The following is an 18,080-nucleotide window of genomic DNA, read 5'->3' as shown; positions in this document are numbered from 1 at the left end:
CTGAAAATAACTACCTGGTGATGGTAATATGAATACTTTAAATATATTTTCTTCTTTTTTTTTAAAGAGAAAAAGTAAAGAGTTTTAAACAACATGACCAGATTATTCACGAGCCACGTTTCTTGTTCATTTTTTCATAGATTTGTAAAAATGACAGCTTGTTTGTTGAGGCAATTTGAGCTTTAGCCCAGAAACCTGATTTGTTTGCTTCAATAGATTCACTGTATCTTGATTTTCTTAATAAATCCTGTACAAATACCAATGCCAACTGGTTTGCTACCTTTATTAACATGCAAAGATCCCGAGGGTGAAAAGATACCATAATCAGAGATAAACAGGAAAAGTGCCACATATGGTCTTTTGAAGAGTTGTTCCTAAGTGCTATAGAGTTTTCTTAGAAGTCACAGTTTTAGGGTAGATATATGGATAATATACAACTTTTTCCAATTCTTAGGTTTTATCTTTAAATTATCTTTTACATTATAATTAAAAGACATAACCATAGTCATTTGTGAGAAATAGTTACCAACTTCCTTCCCCCACCCCCAAAACACACACACACACACACACACACACACACACACACACACACACAAAACAAAAACAAAACAAACAAAACCATAATTCAAACCCAAAATTTATTAACAAGTCCTCTGTTAAAAGAATGTCAGCTGAAGGAAGAGGAGATTTGTGGAATTCTGGTCTTCATTGTCTTTATTCTTTGGCAGTGACTGAAGAGAGAGGGATCTGATCTTAGATACACACCTTGAGCAGGAGCCAAGTTGTGGGTCCATTTAGAGCAAGGCTGTGAGTGAGTAGCCTTGGGATCTGCATGCTCCTAACCTCAGAAGGCAGTAGGCACTATGGAGTATGGCAGAATCCTCTATCTTCTGGTGCATAAAGCTTTCTCATAAGAGCCACTTTAAGCCTGTTTTCAAATGTTAAGCATTTGGGAATTTCTTTAAAATACCCATTCTGATTGAGTAGGTTTGGAATTATGCTCATGATGATAATCATGCTGATGATCCAAGGACTGTTTTTATTTGTTTGTTTTGTTCTGAGACAAAGAAGTAATGCAGGGAGTTTCCTGATTAATCTTTTCTTTCTATATTATTTCTATGACTGGAAGAAACTAATCTTTGAGCAAGGAAGCATGTTATTGGAGTTGATTCCAATTTAAAAATAAGTATTATTGTCTATAGAAATAAGTTCTTCTAATTTTTACTTATCATTTTGTGCCCAGAAAGATCAATATTGGTAACTTAGGCATTGCTGTATGCCCTCCAGTTTGTGTGGATATCTGTTTGGTTGGCTGTTTTAAAATTTTGCTTTGGAATTTTCAAATTTAATTTATAAGTAAATCTCTTCATAAAACCCCCTCTCTGATTCTTTTGGTGGTTCTTGAATGTATATATAAAATGCTAAAGTATTGGGTATTTAATAATAAGCAATTATCTTTAGGTTTATTTTTAGTAATTATCACAAGATTTCTTTTAACATTAAGGTCAAAATCTTGTGCAGAAAGTTCCTTGGTTTTTATTGATCTTCCTAAGTTATAATTAACCACTATCATTAGTGCTCAATTTTTCCAAAAGTGGCCTCTGTCTGAAACTTTTAACTTTAAAATCTAAGTTCTGATTATAACTTATGCTATACTCATGAGACAGTAAAAGCCAAGCAAAAATATATTAAAGTAGTAAAAACAAAATATATTATTTTAAATACTAGAGGCCCGTTGCACGAAGAGATTCGTGCAATAGGCCTTCCTTACCTTGGCTTCCAGCACCGGTTTTCCTCCAGCACCCGGGACCCAGGCCTTCACTCTGGCCAGAGTCTGCCGCCTTTGTCTTTGCTGCAGACTCCGGCCAGAGTCTACCATCTTCATCTATGCTGCAGACTCCGGAGTCTGCAGTCTTGTCTTCGCTGTGGCACTCCGCTCCTGTAGATCCCTTGGCCTCCCACCCTCCCTCTCATAGCAGGCATCCTGCCCCACCTGGCCACTCCGCACCTGGAGAAGCTGGGTGGCCGCCATCTTTGGCCTTCTAATTTGCATAATCACTCTGATTGGCTGTGGGCATAGTGGAGGTACGGTCAGTTTACATGTTTGTCTATTATTAGGTAAGATAAATGGGATTCTTATGATTGAATCTTTTTTTTTTTAAGCCTGTGAACAGTGAGCTGAAAGATCTCTTATGTGTTTCCTATGAGAAGACATTTCTGTGGAAAATACATCTAAATGTTGTTGTTGTTTTGTTTACTTGTTTTGTTTTGAATATAGGACTATACCCTAATTCCTTGGCCTACCCAAGTTTTGAGACCTGAGGCTAGACAAAAGAAAAGAACAAAAGGGAAGTCTGTAAGCAGATATTAGGCAATCAAATCATTATGCTTGCAAGGTAAAAAAATTCCTAAAGTGAACTATTTCAGAGAGTTACCGCTTGCTCCTGGGGTTTAGACTACTGTTTTTCTATTAAGAATCTCTATCCTGATGCATGTAAATAGATTAGTTTGTTCTGAGGAATGAAGTTAATTATGAAAGCAACCAGCACAGTACCCATTTCATAGGAAATTTTTAATGAAGCGTTTTTGGTCTTTATGTAACTTGGTCAGAAACACATATACCCTGTTCTTTAAGAAGTTATAGAAATTTGGACTTCTGTTTCTTATCTTTCTAAGATAACATTTCTGTTTTCACCCCAATAAACAGCTATCCTATCCTTCTTATATATTTGGATCTTGTGGAGAGGCTAGAATCTAAAAATTAAGACATAAATTAAATGTGTGTATGATGTAATTCCACTAGGCTACTAAGACCTTCCGAAGCTCTGTAAGATTGCTTTAATTACTTAACTGATTAAAGCTCCATGAGATTTAGCTTTAATTTTCATAATAAAAGAAAGGTAAGGAGATCTTGGTTGAATTTACCATTGTTTCATTACACTTAAAGGTAGGAGCTATGCTATTAATGACAGCAATTTTAATGAAATCCTTTATTCTCTAAGCATCTGCAGCCAATTTATTAGAATAAAAACACATTAGCAATAATCTCATTAACAAAAATGGATATTAAAACTGCGAGGATCTATATATAATATGACGCATACTTCACTTTAAAAGAATTTTAAACCTGTTTTTTTTAAAGATAAACAACAGTATTTGCCATTAATGTGAAAAGTTATCCAAGAAAATCACTTACCTTGCAGAAGCTTTCAGTTGTTATACTTTAAATGTTGACCCTCATAACTTGCATTGACTTTTTTATTTTTTATTTTATTTTTTTAGAGAGAGGAAGGAAGAGGGGTAGAGAGATAGAGTGAAAAACATCATTGATCAGCTGCTCCCTCCTGGGGATCAAGCCTGCTACCCAGGCATGTGCCCTGACTGGGAATCAAACCAGAGAACTCTTGGTTCAGGGGTCAACGCTCAACCACGAACAACACCGGCAAGGCGATCCTCATAACTTTTAAATATCATTGTTCAGTACAGTAAAATCTGCTGTTAAGGGAGGGCTTCCCAAACTTCCTAAATTTAGCATAAATTGGTAACATTAATGTGGATCCTTTCAAGGCATTGTTGAGATACACCAGGGTTGGGGAACTTTTTTTCTGCCAAGGGTCATTTATTTATAACATCATTTGCTTAATATAATTCACTTAATATAAATGTATGTTGCTATGAAGAAAGCTCCTAGATTTATTGAATTTCAAGTCCCACCTGTGGTTGCCTTGGCAGGGCCAGACCAAATTATTTTGAGGTCCTGATACAGTCTGGGGCCAGACATTCCCCAACACAGATATACACAAAAACGTTCAACATCCTATACATTAAAAGTGAACCCTCCATTGCTTTCAATTTTTGTCCTGTCCTTTTGAGTTAGGTGGAAATAGCATTATTATTATTATTTTTATTTAAAATCTACCCCTTATGGCTTAATTCACAGAGATTTACCTACACAGAGTTAGTTATATTGTCTACTAAAATTAAATTAGAAATATTTTGAAGTCACCAGAACACCAGATATGTCTGTTGTTACACTCAAATTTAGTATCTGGAATTGTTTTAGCTTTCCCTTAAAACATTATTTGAGTATACTTTGCTCGATGGAAAACCATCATCAAGTCTTTTTCTTTCTTTTTTTAAAATATATTTTTATTGATTTCAGAGAGGAAGGGGGAGTGGGAGAGAGAGATAGAAACATCAATAATGAGAAAGAATCATTGATCTGCTGCCTCCTGCACACCCCCTATTAGGGACCGAGTCCACAACCCAGGTATGTGTCCTTGACTGGAATCAAACCCAGCAAGTCTTTTTCTTAAAAGAGTTGTATGAGTATTAGAAGACTGGATTCTTTCCTGAAAGGGTAGCTAACTCAGAATACATGTGCAATTAGTTCAGGATGGTTAGCTGACATGATACACTCTAAATCTCATGTTGACCAAATGGAAAGCAATATGGTTAATTTTACATTGGAATTTACATACCTTTTCCATTTTTCCAAAATTTGACATGCTTAATCATAACTGTTTGAGTACAAGTTATAGGACTTTTCCACCCATGATATTTAAATACATGCTACTTTGTTCTGTGCTGAAATGTGTTAACTCTCTTATTCTGAATTGTACATTGGAAAATTCTAACAAAACAGTACAATTTTTTAAATAAAACAAAAGGTATTCCATGGATAGAGCATCTGCAAACTTAATGAGGGAATACATTGAGATAAATATCTCAACTAATAAATTCCATTGCGTGCAGCCAGAAGCATCATTGGCCAAGTACAAACCATGTGGGGCTGTTTGGAGACTTTCAGTTTCTGTGGTCACAGGTAAACCAGAGGACGTATTTCACATAGCAGACTGCTTCTTAAACAGTCCTCCTTCATGCAAACAAGCCCTTCTACTGACCACACTTAAAAACAACATAGGGAAACTATAATTAAGGGGAGAATGGGACAGAGTGTACAGTTCAGTACAAAGTTCATGGTAGTGTGTGCTTATGCAGACACTTTCTTTTTCTCTTCCCATGTATCATTGTCTAAATTTTAACTCTTCCAATGTGCCCCCTATATGTGTTTCAATGACTAGAATATAAACTCCTGAAAATTAGAAACTGTCATAGCTTTTAAGTCTATCTCCCCAACCTTTACTGTCTAGCATAGCCTTTTTAAAAAAGTTTTTTAAAAAATATATTTTTATTGATTTCAGAGAAAAAGGGAGAGGGAGAAAGAGATAGAAACATCAATGATGAGAGAGAATAATTGATCAGCTGCCTCCTGCATGCCCCACACTGGGGAACAAGCCCCCAACCCAGGCATGTGTCCTGACTGGGAATCGAGCCATGACCTCCAGGTTCATAGGTCAATGTTCAACCACTGAACCACACTGGCTGGGCTAGCATAGTCTTAGTCACATACTTGTGAGCTAATAGACAGTGGTGGATTGAATTATACCATGTCAGGTATAATTCAATCCATTCCATCATGTACTTTTACTGAAATGTAGGGCATTAATAACAGATTCAATTTAACAGTTATATAATTATTCATGTTTTGTTTTCCTTCTTGAGACAGTTTTGGCATATTGTATTTGAGAAATTTTTCCGCTTTAAACACATGTTCAAATATCCTATATAATGAAAGCCTAATATGCTAAGTGTCCAGTAGTCCAGTTGGCTGTTCAATCAATCAAAGCCTAATACACTGATGATATGTTAAGGCTGCTCAACCACTTGCTATGATGTGCACTGACCACCAGGGGGCAGATGCTCTGATGGGTAGGTTAACTTGCTCCTGGGGTTCAGCCAATCGGGACTGAATGAGTAGGACCGGACATTCCCTGGAGCCCTCCACAGTCCCTCCCCTACTGGCCAACCTCCCACATCCCTCCCTGGCCTCAATTGTGCACCAGTGGGGTCCTTCGGCCTGGTCTGCACCCTCTTGCAATCTGTGACCCCTCGGGGGATGTCGGAGAGCCAGTTTTGGCCTAATCCTGCAGGCCAGGCTGAGGGACCCCACTAGTGCACAAATTCATGCACTGGGCCTCTAGTATTGACATAAAGTCATTTATAATATTCTTATTAACTTTCTAATTTCTGTAGGATCTATAGTAATGTTCCCTTTAACATACCTGATTTCGGTTATTTAAATGTTCTATATTTTTTAATGACTGGTCTTGCCAGAATTGTATCAATTTTATTAATCTAAGAACCAACTTTTGGAAGTGTTAATCATTTCTCTGTGTTTTTCTTTACTCATCTTTAATATTTAATCATTTTTTTCAAATATATGTGTTGAAAGCTATTTTTGTGTGTGTACCTTATGGTTTAACTCATATCACAAGTTTAATTTTTTATTATAATTCAATTATTTTCATTACTAGTAAAATGTTTCCTATTTCCACTGTGATTTCCTCTTTGACTCAAAAATTATATAGATGGAATTTTTTTTTAATTTAAGGCATATGGGAATTTTCTATTTATATTTAAAACAATTATTTTTAGCTTAAATGCACTGTGGTCAGAGACTACATAATTTTAATTTTTTGAAATTTGTTTTGAAGCTCAGCAAATGGTCTAATTTTTAAAATTCCATGTGTGCTTGAAAAAATAATATACTTTATAGTAGTTGGGAACAATCAATTTTACTTATTACATTGTTCAAATCTTGTATCTTTACAATTTTGTTTGCTTTTTCCATCAGATAGATCATAGAGTGAAAATACTCCCAGCATTATTATAGATTCATCTATTTCTCCTTGTAGTTGTGTTAATTTTTGCTTTATACCGTAATTTTCCATGTATAAGATGCTATTTTTTTTCTAAAATCGTTAGATTGAAAATCAAGGAGTGTCTTATACACAGAAACCAACCAAAGAGGGAGTCGTGGGGCTGCATAGCTGCCCAAACCTTGTCAAACAGGCTTCCTCCAATCATGAGCCTTGTTACTGACGTCAGCTGATGCCGTAATTGGAGGTGGAGGTGGAGAGTGTGCAGATGCAACAGGGACTAGAGCGTTCTGAGCCCATAAAGATGTCAAAAAATAAAAAGATAAATATCAGTAAGTGATTGCCTTACTCTACAAAAATCAAACTGAATGTAATCAGCTTTGCAAGAGAGCATGGAAATAGAGCGGCAGAGAGACAATTTGGACCTCCTCCCACTGAGTGTATGATCAGACAGTGGAGAAAACAGGAAGAACAACTCCTTAAGATGCCAAAAAAGAAGGCCTTAAGAGGAAAACCAGCAAAATGTTTCAAATATTTATTTCTTAATTTTGGGTTGGAAGAGTGGGGGGTGCCTTATACATGAAAATATACAGTATATTTTGAGATTGTCATTCATGAAATATAAATTTAGAACTATTATAACTTCCTGGAAAATTGCAATGTTTTTCTTTATGAAGGGTTTTTATTTATTTTTAAGAATACTTTTTGCTTGACATTAATTAAAATCTACTTGGTATTAATATAGCTTTCTTTTGATGAGAATTTTCAAATATGTCTTTTTTCTTCCTATTAACTTTGAACTTCTTGTACCCTTGTTTTAGATGTGTGTCTTCAAGCATATTGTTGGGATTTATTTTTTAAATAAGTCAATCTTTGTCTTATAATTGAAGCATTTACATTTAATGAAATTACTGATGTGTTTGGATTTAAGTCTACTGTCCTATTATTTGCTTTTTATATGGCCTGCCTACTCAGTTATTCAGTGTTTCTTTTTCTCTCTTTTATTACCTTTTTTTTTTTTTAAGAGGTATTGAAAATCAGTAGACCTAGGCAAGCAGGGCCCTGTTCTGGACCCCACACTTCAGGGGTCTCTGTAGTATCCTCTGGTCTCTTGGGCCATCTGGGTTGACAGTGCCACCTGGGTAGGGCAGCCCAAGTTGAAACTGGGAACAGTTTGAGTTCTAGTCTCATTTCAACCCTTTGGGTCACTCTTCCTACCTTCTACCCAATGTGTGGCCTCAATCTGACATCCCCCAAATTCTGAGATTTGTTCCTGAAATGTGAGCCTGAGGCCCATAGTTATGGGAGGGCAGCCAGGTAAGCAGATTGCTCCTGCTGGGTAGCACAGCATTCCTTCCATGCAAGATTGGGCTGGCAGAATGGTACTGACAGGCTAATTTTGGATGACTCACATTGTTTATGTAAGGACAGGCATCCTGAAAAGAATTGCTCATGATTCTGCTCATGCTTGGGGTGGCCCCATTTAGAATATCATTTCATTATTTTCCTTGTGTTATCTTGGAAGTTATATTCTTTAAACTTTTCTCGTGGTTACCTTAGTACAGTGGTTGGCAAACCGCGGCTCGCGAGCCACATGTGGCTCTTTGGCCCCTTGAATTTTTAGCAAAGGCCAGCTTAGGAGTACCCTAATTAAGTTAATAACAATGTACCTACCTATATAGTTTAAGTTTAAAAAATTTGGCTCTCAAAAGAAATTTCAATCGTTGTACTGTTGATATTTGGCTCTGTTGACTAATGAGTTTGCCGACCACTGCCTTAGTATATTACAACTCTCAAGCTTAACTTATTAAAGCCTGAGAATAATTTTTGCTATTGTTCTCTTCCTGGTCAATGAAAGGACCTTATTAGAACATTTTTTTAAATTTACTTTTTATTTTAAAATAAGAGTTTGCATACAATATTATATTAGTTTCAGATGTATAATCCCATTATTAGACACATATAATTTGCAAAGTGCTCACCCTGATAAATCTAGTACACATCTGACACCATATATAGTTATTACAATATTATTAACTATACAATATTATTAACTATACTAGAGGCCCAATGCACGAAACTCGTACATGGGAGGGTGGGGTTTCCCTCAGCCCAGCCTGCACCCTCTCCAATCTGGGACCCCTCGGACATCCCTCTCACAATCTGGGACCACTGGCTCCTAACCACCTGCTTGCCTGCCTACCTGATCACCCCTAACTGCCTCTGCCTGCCTGCCTGATCGCCCCTCCCCTGCCTGCCTGATTGCCCTCATACACTTTCCCCTGCCGACCTGATCGCCCCCTAACTGCTTGCTCCCCCTTGCTGGCCTGAATGCCCCCAACAGCGCCCCCCCCCCCCCGGCCTGATCACCCCTAAATGCCTCTGCCTCGGCCCCTGCCACCGTGGCTTTGTCCGGAAGGAAGTTGGACGTCCGGAAGATGTCCGGTTGACCTGGTCTAATTAGCATATTACTCTTTTATTGGTATAGATTCCCTATGCTGTACTTTACATTCCCATGACTATTCTGTAACTACCAATTTGAACTTCTAAATCCCTTCAACTTTTTCACCTATCCCTCGCCAACCCCTCTCCCATCTGGCAACCATCTAAATGTTCTCTGTATCTATGTTTCCATTCTGCTTGTTTGTTTTTTATATTTCACATGTAAGTGAAGTCATCTGGCATTTGTCTTTCTGTGTCTGACTTATTTCATTTAGTGCAATACCCTCTATGTCCATTTATGTTATTGCAGATAGCAAGATTTCATTCTTGTTCATGACTGGGTCATATTCCACTGTATATGTAAGCCACATCTTATTGATGGACAGTTAGGTTGCTTCCATATCTTGGCTATTGTAAATAATGCTGTAACAAACATGGACGTATATATCTTTTTGACTTAGTGTTTTGTGTTTCTTCAGCTAAATACTCAGAAGTGGAGTTACTGGGTCCTTCTTTGTCTCCTGTTATAGCCTTTGTTATAAAGTTTATTTTGTCTGGTATAAGTATTGATTGCTTCCCCAGCTCTTTTATTTTGTTTCTATCTTCATGAAATATCTTTTCTATCTCTTTACTTTCAGTCTCTGTGTGTCTTTCAATCGGAAGTGAGTCTCTTGTAGATAGCATATGAAGGGTCTTATTTTGTTATCCATTCAGTTACAGTATGTCTTTTGATTGAAGCATTTAATCCATTTGCATTTAAAGTAATTGTTAATAGAAATGCATTTATTGCTATCTTATTATTCATGTTTTTTATCTTTTTTTCTTCTTCTTAAAGAAGACCCTTTAACATTTCTTATAATACTAGTTTGGTGCAAACAAACTCCTTTAGCATTTTCTTGTCTGGGAAGCTCTTTACTTCCCCTTCAATTTTAAATGATAATCTTTCTGGGTAAAGTAGCCTTGTTTATAGGTCCTTGCTTTTCATCACTTTGAATATTTTGTGCCAATGCCTTCTGGTCTGAAATGTTTCTGTTGAGAAATCAGCTGACAGTCTTTGTCTTTAACCTCTGGCATTTTAATTATGATGTGTCTTGGTGTGGGCCTCTTTGGGTTCATCTTATTTGCTTCCTGGATGTGTATATTTATTTCCTCCACCAGGTTAGGGAAGTTTTCCACCATTATTTTTTCAAATAGGTTTTCAGTTCCTTGCTCTCTCTCTTCTCCTTCTGGCACCCCATAGTGCAAATGTTGGAACACTTCAAGTTGTCCTAGAGGCTCCTTATACTATCCTCCATTTTTTGGATTCTTTTTTCCTTTTGTCATTATGATTGGGTGTTTTTTGCTTCCTTATATTCCAAATCACTTATTTCATTCTTGGTGTTATCTACTCTGTTGATTTGCTGTAATTTATTCTTTATTTTAGTTAGCGTATCCTTCATTTCTGAGGTTCATTTTTATGGTTCCACTAGAGGCCCAGTGCACAAAATTTATGCATGATTGGGGTCCCTAGGCCTGGCTGGAGATCAGGGCTGATTGTAGCCAGGCTGATCAGGATTGGGCTGGAGAGGAGGTGACAGTTGCTGGGCAGGGTGTGGAAGGAACGAATGCTGGATGCTGATGCTGCCATCATCAGTGCTCTGTCACTGTGTGGTTCCGCCTTCCCCGCTCCTCCTTCCCTCACTGCCACGCCACCACCATAGTGGGTGGGCAGTGGACCGATTGAGGCCTGCTGGCTGGGGGGAGGAACAGGGAATGGGAGGTTGGCCGCTGGCCCCAAGGAGGGAGCTGGCCCTCAGCCCCCCTGGGAAAGGGGCCATGTCCACCGCCACCCACCCCCGGTTCCCTGTCCCAGCCTGGGGCCCAAAGGCCCTGGCGGGGTTGGGAGAGGAGGCAATGGTCGCTGGGCTGGGTGCAGAAGGAATGGACGCTGGATGCCGATGCTGCCATCATCAGCACTCCGCCACTGTGCGGTTCTCCGCCCCCCCCCCCCACCCCCTTCAATCAAAAGACATACTGTAACTGACTGGATAACCTCACCGCTGCACCACCACCAGAGGGCCTTTGGGAGCTGCTTCCCCAGCACCCACAGGTTGAGAACCGCTAGCAGGGTCGCCTAAGACCATCGGAAAACACAGATGTTTACATTACGATTCATTAACAGTAGCAAAATTACAGTTATGAAGTAGCAATGAAAATAATTTTATGGTTGGGGGTCACCACAACATGAGGAACTGGATTAAAGGGTCGCGGCATTAAAAAGGTTGAGAACCACTGCTCTAGGGCATTTAACAAATACAGCTATTGCTTTTATATTATGCACAGTGTCTGAAATTAAGTGCTTTCATATTGAGAACTGCAAGCATCTGCATCAATAGGAGAGAGCAATGGTGTCTAAGAGACTACATGTGTCAACATGATTCATTTGTTCGTTACAGGAAATCTTTTCCCAGAAAAGATAAAGCTTAAACTACTAAATAACTTCATTGTTTGTTTCAGGAAATTCCCATATGTTCCTTTATCTCAGACAAACAATCTTCTCACCTTGGCAAAGAGTTCACTTACTAAGCAACAGTGTGCTTATCAAGACTTGCTTCAAGACTCTTGCCTTGCTATAGATACTAATCATAAAACTATTGTGTCATGAACTTTTTCAAATCCCAGTCTGTTCTCCACCTAAACCACTTGAGCCCAGACTCCCAAGTTCTATGACTATCCTCCTCACACTTGCCCCTTCAGAGACTGTCAAGATTGTCACAGCAGCCTTAGCCAGTTTGGCTCAGTGGATAGAGTGTCAGCCTGCGGACTGAAGGGTCCCAGGTTCGATTCTGGTCAAGGGCACATGCCTGGGTTGCGTCCCCAGTAGGGAACGTGCAGGAGGTAGCTGATCAATGATTCTTTCTCATCATTGATGTTTCAATCTCTCCCTTCCTCTCTGAACTCAATAAAAACATATTTTAAAAAAAGATTGTCAGGACGGAGTCTTCTGTTATTGCAGAAAGTTCTAATAAACTATAGTTTTGCTTTATTAACCAGTTATCTAACAATATTTTAAGGGAGTTCAATAATATATTTTTAATTCTTTTAATCCTCATAACACCCTTATTAATATAGGTTCTATTATTATGTGCCTTTTAGAGATGAGAAAACTGAGGTACACTGAATAAAGTGACTGACCCAAGGCCACAAAACAATTTAATTCACAGGAATCTAAACCTGGTACTAATATTACTGCACCATTCTTCCCCTAAGCCAATCAATTTGAAGAATCCCTGAAGAATTCTATTCTCTGACTCTCTCCGCCCTAAGCCTCTAACTACTGTAATTAGTAATTTTATTGTCTGTCTTCCTCATGGCACTGGGGCCTCTTTGTGGATAGGGACACACCGTAATCTCTGCTATATGGTAGGCATTCATAAAATAAATTTTATATGAAACTCCACTTTACAACAGAGGTTCTGAGATATTAGCTCACCCAGAAAGGAACTGTCAGAAATGATGCTCCCACCAATGCACCACATTCTCTAGCTCAGCTGAAAATGAGTTCTCAAAGAGCAGTTTTAATGAGATGAAAATCTACAGACATTACAGTCCCACCAAAGTATTATATTTCTTTGCTTTTGCAATAATATTATCATCTCAGTGTGATCAGACAGGCCATCTCATGTTGATTAGATGCCTGAATCATACATGTGCCTCTGATTAATAAAAATTAAAAAAACAGTAATTAAAAATTGCAAAAATATTTTAAAACATAGGGAAGTTCTATGTAGTTTCATTGATATTGAAAGAGTTGTAATTTTCTATTCCAAACTGTGCTTTATACATATAAAGTTCTTTTTTTCTTTACTATGATGAGAAATGAATGTCCTATAAATATTGAGCAGCAGGGAAAAGTTTAAAATTTTACATATAAGGTATGTTATGAAAGGAAAGAGAGTGGGCTGGAAAGGCTTTTTGCGCATTCTGAGATAGCTACTAACATAGTAAACAATATGAGAAAATAATACAAAATAAACAACCTAAAGACACACATCAACCAAATGCAAATATGTAAACCCCATTTTGATTCTGAATTGAACAAATTGATATAAAAGACTTTGTGAGCCAATAATGGAAATGTGAATAGAGGTTATTGAAAAAAATCCATAACTTAGAAATATATACTAAAATATTTATATAGAATAATAAACTGCTTGAGATTTGCTTTAAAATTCTCAGGGGGCAGGTAGGGTTGTGGTGGTGAGTGTGTTTGTGTGCATACTCAATGTGTAAATATGAAACAAAATTAGTAAAATGTTGATAATTGTTAAAGTTTGTGATAAGTACATGGGGATTCATTACAGTCTACTCTCTATTTCTACATATTTGAAATTCCCCAGAATAAAAAATGGCTAATTTTACCCGTATTATAGTAGGTATACAAAGTATCTGATCATTCACATATATATTGGCTGCAAATTCCAGATTAATACCGAAATTCAAAGCAAAACATTCTTCTCATCTGTGGATAGAGTCCAACATTTATGAAAGCAGTTATATCTCAGGTTAGGATAATTTTATACAGTCTCTAGCTAAACAACAAGGAAGACTCTCCAGCTGTTCACCTCTTCTGAGTGTATTAGAAACCTCCAGTTTTCTGCTAATGAAAGAGACATGTACCACACTGGGCAGAGTGCTGGCCTTCTCTCACTCACTCTTGCTTTACTCAGTGGCTTTTTACAGAGCACAAAGCAATTTCATTAAGTGCCAACCTACCCCTTTATTTTAAGATAAACAACCTCAAGAATCCTTAAAAATAAATATCTCACTATAAGATGCATATTCCTTTAAGAGCATAGAATATTCCATCATGTAACTTCGATTAAAACACAATGTAAAATATAATTTATATCAGGCACTTTCTATGTCTGGCCTGGTTCCTGGGCATTTCTTTCCTTCAAATGTGGATTTTTACCTTCTGATAACATGAAAAGTCTTTCCAAAATGTGAAGAAAAAGGCAAATAATCTTCAGTACAACTAATTTTACTATACCTATACCTTTCCTCTTTTTAAAAATAAATTCAAGGCAAATGTGATATATAGTAATTATCAAGGGTCTCAAATATTGAACAGAAAACAAGGCTCAGCCAGATCACGTAACTTGGTTGAAGCGTCATCCCATACACCAAAATGCTTGTGGGTTTGATTCCAGGCCAGGGCACACACTAGGTTGCGGGTTTGATCCCCAGTCGGGGTGAGTATGGGAGGTAACCAATTGATGTTTCTCTCTCACATCTATGTTTCTCTCTCTCTCTCTCTCCTCTCTCATTCTCTCTCTCTCTAAATTCAATGAAAATGTCCTTGGGTGAGGATTAAAAAAACGACAACAAAAAAGAAAACAAGGCTCAAAATACAATGTCCTATTTATGTATTAAATCAGGAATGTAGATCAATCCTTTTATAATATTTTCATGTGTTATATTTATTAAATGTATGCTTTGACAATGAGAAAATGAATTATGGTATTCTGTTGTTAGCTATTATTTTATTGTTTATTTCAAATACAAGGAAGGCAATGTTTTAAAAGTATTTACATAACATGACATAAATGTTTAGAAAAGAAAAATTAGGAATAGGTTCCACAAACAGATACATCTAATATCTTTCTTCTATTGACATCATTGCTGCTGCTTCAGAGCAATAACAGCATAACATCTGGGAGATTTCACAGGATCAAACAACTTCACAAGTGTCGACCATGAAATATCTCCCTGCAAATTGATAAGTGATTTAGAAATAAAACCATTTGTTGAAGATAAAAACGAGAGATAAGTTAGGCTATATAATGTAATATTAAAAACTATGTAAAAACAAACCATATAAAATAAAACTATTCTTTGTTCAATAAAGTTAACATTCACAATTTTACCTTTAGGAATTTATGCTAAGAAAACAATTAAAGATGTACATAGAGAGTGAACTATAAGGTTACTCTTTGCTGTGATTGTGAAAAACTGAAACTTGCCAATAACAATTGGGTATTACTTAAATTATTATATGATGAAACATTATTCAGCTTCTGTAGTAAATTTAATGAGATGAAAAAATTTTTAATTAATGAAACAAATTAGATGCAAATAGCATTTATAATTTGATTTCAATTTTAAATAAAGTATAAACTATGTGCACATATATATGCAATATATATATATATATATATATATATATATATATATGAGAGAAGCACTAAAAAACAAACCAAAAATTAAATAGTTAGTGCTTAAAGGTGGCATCATTGTTATTTTTAATTTTCTTTTTTATATTGTTCATTTTAAATTCCAAAATAAATATGCATTAATTTTATAAGGTATTATTAAAAATATTAACGCATGAATATTTCTATGATTTCTATTATCTCATTATCAGTCTATTAATCTTTGTGCATACCACTTTTACTACCTATTATACTTAAGTCAATAAAAATTGTTTTGAAAAGGGAAATGAGTAAAGTAGGACTGATTCTGTCACCTACAACTGAACCAAAGCTTTGCAGTAATTTTTGAGTTAGTAGCTTAGGAAAACACATCATTTTATAAATATTTAAAAACTGCCTTTCTCCATATAAATACAAATTAGAACAAAAGCAAACATTTATTAAAATCCATTTGTTCCAAGTAGCCTGTTGAAAAGAAGAAAGCAAAGCTCACCATATGATAAAACAGAATTGTTAAAATAAAGGGTCTATATAGTGGAAACACAGCCTGAATCCACAAATGGGTTTAATTTAAACAGTTCACAAAACTTTTATTTTGATCAAAGCTGAGTAAAATCTGCAAAAAACATTTTCCCTAAAGATAGCCAAAAGGACAATATTTTTAGTTATTCAACATAGATAAATAAGATTGGAAAAAACTCCACAAAAAAATAGAAGCAGTCTTTACTGAACAGAAAGAAGTTTCTGACTGCAGAGTGCATATGTCCCAAAATTCAAAAGGGAAATAAAAGGCAAATTCTTACAAAATATAACATATATATATCTTTTATGTCTGGTCTTTATTACTTTTAGCTGTACAATATGGAATATATGATAATTTGTGCTCACTGCCTACTGTATAGTAATTATCATACAATTAAAAGAATGTAAGCTTTATTATGGCAGCATTGCTGAAAACATCTGTTATGCACATGTTTATGTTTTAAAAAGATGGAATGAATATTTAAACTTTGAAAATATGATGAGAAAGATCACCTTATGTTTTAATCTTAAGTTTTATGTGAAAGAAACTTATCCTATATATAAGTGGATCCAAATTACTGAATTTAATAAAGATTTTTATTATGCATTTAAAAATAACACAACTTACCTGCTCTTTCAGGTAGCAAAGTCGATCCAGAAGAATCAATGTCTCTATACAAGGAGCCAGAACAACTTTCAACTAAAGAATTAGATAAGATGGTGTTACTTAAAAGAAAAAAAAAAAAAAAGACTAGCCAACTAACTTAATATTATGTTTTAAAAAATGTATCTATAGAAGTTTGTATATGGCCAAATCTTCAATACCCATTGTACATCTACAGAAAATGAATACTGCAGAGATCAAAAGTTTTCTTTAATAATAGGAAAAGAATGTCCTTTAAGTGACTTTGAGGTAGAATCCAAAGGCTATCATACATATGTGATGGAAAGCTTTTAAATGGGCACTAAGAATGAAATTCATTAAAAGGAATGTTTGTGAAATAACAGAATTGAGAGCAATATGTGTTCAAAGAACTCAGAAACTTCTTTCTGTGCATTTATAATACACTTTAAGAGAAATCTACCATGTGTTCTCTTTATTACATTACTAACACCTAATATAGTTCTGAAATAGGAAGTGATCCCAAATGGTTTTTCTATAATAAGAGAAAAACAACATAGATTGGTTGGCCCCATAATAAAATTTAATAGGATCCTATTCAAGTCTAGCAACAAACCCAATTTAAGATGTTTAATTCTGAGATTTACCATATTAAAAGCTTCCAGCTCATTCATTCTAGGCTTATACTTCTCATAGTAGTCCATTATCATTTTTTCTGGCAGCTTCAAGATAAAACAACAACAGTACATTTAACAATAATTAACATATTTTTCTTATCAAACACACCCAAAAGTAAAATAAACATAACAAATGTAAAGGTGTCTGAAGAGCTCTGAGGATATTCATGAAGCAAGTCAATATAAATCTAAATTATTTTTACTTAACTCTGCTGTACCAATATAGGTTATTTAGCACATCACAAATAAAATCACCAATAACATCCTATTAATATTGTTTAATTTCAACCAGTAGTGATGAAATATTTACTCTGATTTGTTTTTATGCTAGGGGTACATAGCAGGAGGTCAATAAACATTTTTTGAATAAAACTAAGATTTAAAACACTCTATCTAAAACTATACATTCTAAAGAAAATAATAGAAACACAATAATGATACAAATTCATATTTAAGGTTATTTCCTCTAACATCAACTAAATTAATTTATGAACAATCATTACTCTTTGATTTTTCTTTCTCTAAAACATATGATACCCATAGTCCAGTAAACCCTTGTGGTTAGCAGGCCACTTTCTAGATCACCTACATGTTTCTGTTTTTGCTTACTGAGTCAACTGTATTTGTTTCTACACTTGTTATGCTAGTTATAGTATTGTAATAAAATAATATAAATATTATGTAATCAATGAAATATGAATGCAAAAAGTTGTTTCTATAAGTTGAGTGCCTCTGTGAAAGGCATGATAAAGGAGAGTCACCAGAGGAAACTGTTGTGGTCAAAACAAATGAAAGACTGGACAAAAAGAGTAAAAAATCTGAAAGGCTTTGTACTCATTTCTTTGCAAATGTATAAATAAATTTGTTTGTGTTTTTTTTTTTTTTTTGCAAAGCCCCTATT

The 18,080-nt window shown here is 35.6% G+C and overlaps 1 protein-coding gene across 5 annotated transcripts in view; it reads right to left on the bottom strand.

The window, feature by feature from the left end:
* Positions 1-14,445: 14,445 nt before the first annotated feature.
* METTL25 (methyltransferase like 25) overlaps positions 14,446-18,080 on the bottom strand; it is a 107,944-nt gene continuing 104,309 nt past the window's right edge. For 3 of the 5 annotated variants that reach the window (XM_079774504.1, XM_079774505.1, XM_079774503.1), the window contains 3 exons: positions 17,150-17,224; positions 16,509-16,580; positions 14,447-14,915 (listed from right to left, as the gene is read on the bottom strand). In XM_079774504.1, coding sequence (XP_079630630.1) covers positions 14,823-14,915; positions 16,509-16,580; positions 17,150-17,224 — 240 coding nt within the window. In that variant the 3' untranslated portion in view covers positions 14,447-14,822. Of the gene's footprint in view, positions 14,916-16,508; positions 16,581-16,713; positions 17,225-18,080 lie in introns of those variants that run through there. The other 2 variants (XM_079774501.1, XM_079774502.1) reach the window with 2 other exon arrangements.

This window comes from Cnephaeus nilssonii, assembly GCF_951640355.1.
Source record: "Cnephaeus nilssonii genome assembly, chromosome: 6".
NCBI classification, from domain to species: domain Eukaryota; kingdom Metazoa; phylum Chordata; class Mammalia; order Chiroptera; family Vespertilionidae; genus Cnephaeus; species Cnephaeus nilssonii.
This window is presented reverse-complemented; position numbering and strand designations above follow the sequence as displayed.